At 36.6% G+C, this 8587-nt stretch overlaps 1 protein-coding gene across 1 annotated transcript; it reads left to right on the top strand.

Moving 5' to 3' along the window:
• The first annotated feature begins 437 nt into the window (after positions 1-437).
• LOC140327552 (vomeronasal type-2 receptor 26-like) lies at positions 438-6965 on the top strand. Its single transcript, XM_072406941.1, has 4 exons — positions 438-728; positions 2638-2940; positions 5838-5961; positions 6052-6965. Exons 1-4 carry the CDS (start codon positions 438-440, stop codon positions 6963-6965), a joined length of 1632 nt encoding a protein of 543 aa, XP_072263042.1.
• The last annotated feature ends 1622 nt before the right edge of the window (positions 6966-8587 follow it).

The raw sequence follows: 8587 nt of genomic DNA, 5'->3' as shown, positions 1-8587 counted from the left end.
TAAAAGTAAGGGATGGTGTATATAATTTAGCATTCTATTGCCATCAGTAAGTATGTTTCCAAATCTTTGTGTTACCATCCAACTATTGACAAGGAGCCATTGGTATTCTCATTGAAAGTCAATGACCTTGACTCAATAAAACATTCCAAGTGATGATGGTGCCACTCTCAGTAATGAAAGATGGTGCACAATGTTCCTTACTAGAGAAGTACATTGTTATTGAGCATTGGAGTTTAATTTGCAACCCAATAATATTTTATACATTTTTACAACTTTGCCAAAAACACATGTCTTAGATTAGTTAGGGAATAGAGCTGATAGATTGTTTTTATTTTATATCACCAAAATTATATTTCAAATTTTTTATAAATAATTCCTAATTTGTGCTCAGTCTTTAATAATTAACATATTATTTTTATTTTTAATTCCTTCACAGAATGGATATTACAGAATATGAATTCCTGATGGCATTTTTCTATGCAATTGATGAGATTAACAAGGACCCAAATCTACTTCCCAACATTACTCTGGGCTATCACTTGTTTGACACTTGTGGGTACCATATAAAAGCATTACAATCCATAATAATCATTCTTTCTGGTTATACAAAAAATGTTCCAAACTACTGTTGTAAGGAAGGCTCTGAAGTTGCTGGTTTTGTGGGTGATACCACATTCCTAACAACACTTGCTGTTGCTGAGTTCCTGAATATTTACCAATACACACAGGTAGATTGTCTTTACTGATGTATGTATGTTATGAGTATATATTATATCAAGAAAGGTAAGGACTGAGGGTCTGATTATTTATCTTCTCCAAGACTGGAGAAGATAGATTATCATAGGTGAACCTGGCTGAACCAGCAAACCTGGAATAGATTATTTTTGCTATCAGTTGGCAAATGTTTTCAATCCTGGACCAGATCCATTCCTGATTTGCTGAATCACCCAGCTTTTCCCAAGGTAGTCTATCTTCTCCAGTCTTAAAGAACTTTCAAAAATCAGGCCCATGATGCATACAAACCTGGGAGTACTGGGAAATTCTAGATATATTTTCAGCACACCGTGGACAGAGCTGTGTGATATAATCAACACTGGGGACAAGTATCACATTGTATCACAACATCAACATTACACAAAACAAGAAACTTTATTGTTTGTACAGCAAATCAGCTTCTCTACTGACTTGGAATAGATGTAGGTGAAGTAGATCTATCACTGAGGTTACATAAATATGTTAGACTTTTTGTGGAAAGGATCTTTCATGACCCTTTCTAATGACGGTACATTCCGTGCCGTTCTTCTCTATGGAGAGGGAAGAGAGCGAACGAGCGCCGCCACCCCACTGCACTCTACCAGAAAAGATCCATGAAAGACGTCAGACTAGCAATGTACACATGCCAGATTCTTGTCTGTTACCAGCCCTGAGATGATAACCAGGTGAGAATCATCTGACGTGTGTAAGCAGCCTAAGCCCTGCAAATGTAGAAATGTATTAAAAGAGGAGTACAGTCTGGCATGATATGATTTATTATCCATTTATTAATAAAACTTGTTAATTTGAAAGAAGTTGGATGGATGGATTTAGTGGTGATATGGGATGTTTGAAATATTAAAATATTTTATCAAGAATATTATTAAGTTTAAACATTTTTATTTAAATGACCATAATATGGGCAAATAAAATAAAGTTGATTATATCACATATACTTCATTCCAAGAAATAAAAATGCCAAGCCAAAATAGCAGCTGTAGCTCATGAGCCAGTTCAATGTTTCACCACCAACTCTATGAAAACCCCAAAAAGTTGTCCTTGGGTCTGCTGCTTACAACTCTTATGACTTTTATAACTAAATCATTGCTGCTAAAACATTGCTAGTTGCCCATGAATATCGATGGGCAAATGAGGTTGGGTTTTGTATGCTTTGAGTCTTTGGTGTCTTTCTTTTTTGTTTATTCTGTTTATTGAATTCAAATTTTTGTACCTTACCAACGTAAGTATACACAACCAAGGTGGACAACAATAGTTTATACAATACATGTAGTGTTTGACATTTGCAGGTATTAGAAAAAATAACAAATGCCAAAGAAAATATCATGTGAGATTGTGTTTGGCTTGTCCACAGACCTGTGGGATAAAACAGTGAGTCATAATATTGGGCCGAATGAAAAAAATAGTAGGGAGTTGTAAGTTCTCCAATAGGTTGACAGACACTGTATAAGAAGAAAAATTGGGGCCTTTCTTTCAGGTTCCCTAAGCACGTTTACTATGAACCTAATAGATTCCAATGCTAAGGTACATAGCAGGCAGCATTTGCATTGCAAGGTGCTTGTCAGAAGCCATACCACCAGCCATTGACAATGTGGCCTATTATCTAACGTAGCAACTAACTCCTGTACTTCAAAGCACATTCACCAAGATAGTAGCAAAAGAAACCCAATCTTATTTCGGTCTTTGGATGGAGGGTTGAACTAGAGTGTGGATTGAGGTTGAAACATATACTGTAATATACCTCTAGACTTCTAAATTCCTATTTACCTATTTATTGGAGTCCTTACTTCATTCACCTTCTTTTTAAAGACACAAAAAAAAAAAAAATCACCTTATGAAAATTTTGACACATTTCTGTTTCTTCAGATCAGCCATCGAGTTACTGACCTTCTCCTGAGTGACAGAGGAAAGTTTCCATACTTTTACCGCACTGTTCAGAGTAGCTGGGCTTGGTACCAGATGGTTATAAGCATAATATTAACTTTTGGATGGAATTGGATTGGAATCATCACATCAAGTGATGGTACCGGAGAAATGGAACTTCAGGAACTGAGAAAAGAGATGATGAGACATGGGATCTGTATAGAATTTGTCATCTACCTGACCAACAATGTGGACATTAACAGATCTGGAATGACTGTCATCGAAAAATCAACCACCAATGTTATTGTAGTGTGCGGTCATTTTCTTTTTGAATATATTATCTTTTTTAAGGAGTCAAAAGTTCTCCAACAGAACATCACATTTATTCTTAATGAATCGTGGAATGTATTTGCATATCATGACATCAGCATAATGGAAATATTTAACTGTAGTTTAATACCTGTCTACTCTCCGCATTATATTCCTGGCTTGGACCTTTTTATAAAAAATGCGCATCCATCCAAACGGCCAGGTGATCCATTGCTAGAAGATATTTGGCTCAGAAAGTTTAATTGTCTTTCTTCTAACCCAACCAAAAATAATATTTTCCAATTACTTGGTCTACTCCCTAATGTCACCTGCACTGGGACAGAATCAATTGCATATTGCTTTAGTAACAAGTATGATTCAAAGTTTTATTTCACGTACATTGCAGTATATATGCTGGCTCATGCTTTAAACAACATGAAACTAAATAGAAATATATTTGGAAAGTATGGCTTAAGACAAAAAGTAAGTGTATATTCCGATGCTTTATCTGTAATGTTGCTGTTCATGTTTGGCCCAACAATGAAATCAGCCCTAACATTGCACCTTTCATTTGGTTCTGTTATAGCAAAATTCTGGTTTTAGCTTGTGTTCCTGCACAATTCCCTCTGTACCAATAAGTGTCTGGAGAAAGGTAGCTACACTAGCAACAGTATTTAGAGCAGGTAGCCTGACAGGCTTCCTATTGGAGACATTTAACACATGATATATGCCCCCACCTAAACTCTTTAAAAGCAGAGACATGCTCATGGAGTATGTTGCTGCTATAACTAAAGAAAAAGGTTTTGGTGCCAGTACTGTTGAATCAGCAGAATGATGGCCTGACCAGACAGTGGGTCCATGATTAGTCCAAGGATAGTGTTGAAGAGGTGTAGAGTTAAAGGACCTGCCAGTGACAGGTTTTTCTCCTAAGTAACAAGATAACAGAGAATTTGAAGTTAGGGAAAAGCCAAAGGTCAGGATGATCCACAAACATACAAGGAGGCAGGAATAGGAAACAGGCAGGCACTAATATTGGGATCAAAGAAGACATACTGCAACACGTGAGACCACATAGGTCACAGAAGCAGCTTGGGATCACTGGAAACCTTTGAGGTCACAAAAGCTACAGAAGGGACCTGGTGTCACAGAAGACACTTGGGATCAAGAGGGAGGTCCTCTGGTTGTGGCTACAGTGCTCAGGGTGAAAAACAGAAGTGCAGGAGTTCACCTTCTCAGAGGCAAGACACAACACAGGATCGAGGAATGGTGAGTGTTATATAAGTGGTTGTGACATTGGTAAATCTGTAAATTTGTATTTTAATAGTAATAGATGAGTTTTTCCATAAAGCTTCACAGATACTTCCAAACTGTTCACTACACAAGCCCCACTGGAGAGGAGATCTCATTTAATGGGAGAGGAGAATTATACTCTGAGATGATTTTAGCAAATATGATTTATGAAAATCCTTCACCCGGAAAGTTTCAAGTCAAGGCGCAATATTTTGCAACCAGTACAACTTTACTGAAAACAAGCAAGCCTGAAGATTTTCTTTCAGAGCTCCACTGGAAACAGGACAAAGTAAGAGCTCTGCAATAATTATTTAGATTATTTTGGATATACAACACAAAGTTTGACAATCACAACAAATAGGTTGTATAGCACACACTCCAAGACAACAAATAAAATATGTTTTAAACTGTTTAATAAACTAATAATGTTTTCAGATGTCAAAGCAATATAGAGAAAATACTGAAAGGTGATATACAGAGCTATGCTTATTGTGTAGTCACAAAATTAGGAAGAAACCATTACTCTACAGCTCGTTGTACATTAGCATGAACAGGACATTGAGATAGGAATAAATTGGGGTCTTATTAGAGCCTGTATAATATTTTGTTTATGGGTATTGCAATTTTACATAAGTCCATAGGAATTTAAAACCATCTTGAATGCTGCAACTCATATACCCCTCAATCAAGTCTGAATGATTTCAGAAACATCTCAATCGTATGTCATGCTTTCAAATACTTGATGCTTTCAATGCCACTGGTGGACAGTGTAAAGAATGCCTACATTATAGATAGTTAAGAAGAGTAATGGTGTCAGCGGTTTCACACCTGAGCTTCAGAAATGGCTGATTCTTCAAGGATCTCTCAGCAATCTTCGAGGAAAACCTTAAACAAGAGCTGCAATAGACTGCATGTAGAGAGTACAGGCTCCCACAGCACAGGAGGAAGACATTGGTTGACTCCTGAAACAGATAGAACTTTCATAGAAGGGTTCCACTGTGTGTTGTTTTTTGTTATGTGCTATGTCATTGTCGATACATGTTATCCAGAAGTAAGCTCTAACTTAGAAAAAGCTCTCTTAGATTCCTGCAGCTGTGAATGGGAACCATAGCTGTGACTAATACTGTTCTAACAGGCTTCTCCTAAACTTATTTACAAAGCCAGAAGAATCTCCAGCATCTGGATATGTCTGATACTCGGCCATTAATTGGGTTTCATGGTTCCCCCCTGGACCAATGCCCCATGTAGAGTCTGTTAGAAGAATCCACAGATAGTGGCAGCACACTCTAATATAAAAAAGATTATTTTGTGTGAGTGAAGATTACGCTCAGTGCATGGGCAAAAAAAAAAAGGTAGGAAATAACTTTTTTCTTTTATAGGCTGACCTTTGCTTATTTTTAGAAGCAACAGACACTTTAAAGTGTGTTTTTTTTTTTTTTAGATACAGTAGAAAATGTTAAAACTGCTGGTAGATCTTGTGGCTCAATGACATATACATATGTTTGAGATAGATTTGTACTAGTGTTGGCATGATATTATTTTCATTACATGTATAAGAACCTAAAGAGATAAGTGAGACCTGCATACAATTACCTTGTTTTTAGGTTCCTAAAGCTCGGTGCAATGAGCCATGTCCTTTGGGATACAGGAAAAGTCCAACTGAAAAGATTCATGCCTGCTGCTATCACTGTGGGCCATGTTCTGATGGGGAAATCTCCAATGCAACAGGTGCTAAATAGTAACACACACGTAATAAAGGGTTTACAGCCAGGTTAATCATTGTAAATATTTGTAACATATGCTGTTTTACTTCTGCAGACAATGATATCTGCCACAAATGTCCTGATGACCAATGGCCAGACGAGAAAAAAGTAATCTGTATTCCCAAAACATATGAATATCTGTCCTATGAGATGGACATCATGACTCAGGCTTTTTATGTTACATCTTTATTATGTTCTATTGTAACCCTTTGTGTATTGAAATTATTTATTGTATTCCGGGACACTCCAATTGTGAAAGCCAATAACCGGACTGTGAGCTTCATCCTCCTGACCTCCATCTTGATGAGCTTCCTCTCTGTCTTCTTGTTCCTCGGTCGTCCTGTGGATATAACTTGCATGCTGAGACCAATGTCCTTTGGAATCTTTTTCTCCATAGCTATATCTTCTGTTCTGGCCAAGACTATCACAGTGTGCATTGCCTTCAAGGCCTCCAAACCCGGAAGCTACTGGCAGAAATGGGTGGGAGAGAAGATTTCAAATTCTGTTGTCATAATCTGTTCCTCTGTCCAAGTACTGATCTGTGTTATTTGGCTGTCAGTGTCTCCTCCCTACCAAGAGTATGACATGCACTCCTATCCTGGGAAGATCATTCTGTGGTGTAATGAAGGGTCGGGTATTGGGTTCTTTTCTGTTTTGGGTTATATGGGGTTCCTGGCAGCTGTGAGTTTTGTTCTGGCATTCATGGTGAGGACATTACCGGACAGTTTCAATGAGGCCAAGTACATCACCTTCAGCATGCTGGTGTTCTGCAGTGTGTGGATTGCCATGATCCCGGCCTATCTGAACACTAAAGGGAAATATATGGTGGCTGTACAGGTATTCGCCATATTGACCTCTAGTGCTGGTTTATTGGGAAGTATATTCTTTCCTAAATGTTATCTAATTATCATAAAACCTAATAGAAATTTTAAAAAGTACATATTGAAAAAATCAATTCATAATATATAAATAAGTATATGTTCTAATGTATTCATTTTCACATTATAATACAAGAGTAAATGAAACAAACCAAACTAGTTTTCTTACATATGACAATGATGAAATCCACAGAGATTACACACAACATAAATTAAAAGTCCTTTGATTAAAAGCCATATCACCTAAGCATGCTGTATCAAATAGAGGAGGATAGTGGAAGGAGCAGAAGGGTCCAAATTATACAAATAATTACGTTTGCCTAGCCTGAGAGGAACATAATATCAATATTTTTTGTAAAAAACATAAATCAATGTTTAATTAAGTGTTTATTAGTGTGGTCTCAAAGTAAACAAAGCTCAATGGAGCTAGAACCTCTACTAACACAGTTCTACTATGTTTCTAAAGCTAATCTAAAATCAGGATTTGGGTCCTAAAAAAGTAGGCAGACGTCAATCACACAATTTACAGAGATTACCTGAATGACGTCGGTTAAAGCACAAAAATTCTAATTAAATAATGAACATACATTAATTTTTATAGGAATACAGAGTCATTCCCCTAAGGTAAGGTCTATGCTGTCATCAAGCAGAAAGGTCCAATAACCTATACTTGGAAATGAAATAAATATTTTTGATTATGTATATTATCTGCATAAATATGGATTTAATATAACCCTATCAATGCACATATATATTCAATAAATGAAGGTTCATTAACACTTAATAGCTAGTCACTCAAATAGTTTATATGGTATATGGTTCTGCATCTGTGAGCTTAAATGTTTCACTCTTTAAATCCTGTGCAGAATGGATATAGTAGAATATGAATACTTGATGGCATTGTTCTTTGCAATTGATGAGAACAAATTGAACAAAGACCCCAGTCTCCTATCCAACAATACGCTGGGGTATCACACTGGCTGGTTATAGAAGACCAATACCAAACTATTCTTGTAAGGAAGGCACTGAAGTTGCTGGTTTTGTGGGTGACACCACTTTCCCAACAACTCTTGCAACGGCTGAGTTCCTGAACATTTACCAGTACAAACAGGTATGTTGTTTCTTCTAAAATGACAAAAGTGACAAAATAATTGTTACTTTAAAAGAAATTACCTATACTTAGTACACCTATGGCATAAAATTTCCCACACTTCCCCTCCCCAGGTGCATACTTACCTATTGGTCCTGTGGCCAATATTTGGATATCCGTTATATTCTGGTGTACAATGTCCTCTGCTGCATAGTAGCCCTGTATTGAAGCCCAGGAGTTAATCGATGAGGAATCAGTGCTTAGGCCAAGTCACTGTCTAGAATGGTACAGACAGGAATTTTTATTTTATTTCTATTGTGCATATTCATTTGCTTTTTTCCATTAGAATTTATTGTTCTTAGACTATTGCATTCTAAGAAAAAAATAACTTGAGCATGTTACATTGGACAAACCACCCCAAAAACACTTGTACGTGACAGAAGAATTTATTATAGGCCTCAATGTGGTTTGAACATCAGGTTCTTAAGCTTATTAAAGATATAAAGCTGGAAAACAAAATACCATAAAAACATTTGAACTTTTAGATGAAAGAATAATTTATACAAAGCCTCAATGTGGTTTGACTTGAACACCTTCACCCAAAGGAACATTTATTTTAATAT

This window comes from Pyxicephalus adspersus, chromosome 3 (genome assembly GCF_032062135.1).
Source record: "Pyxicephalus adspersus chromosome 3, UCB_Pads_2.0, whole genome shotgun sequence".
In the NCBI taxonomy this organism is placed as follows: domain Eukaryota; kingdom Metazoa; phylum Chordata; class Amphibia; order Anura; family Pyxicephalidae; genus Pyxicephalus; species Pyxicephalus adspersus.
The sequence above is the reverse complement of the archived record's forward strand: the minus strand, read 5'-3'. Positions and strand labels throughout refer to the sequence as shown.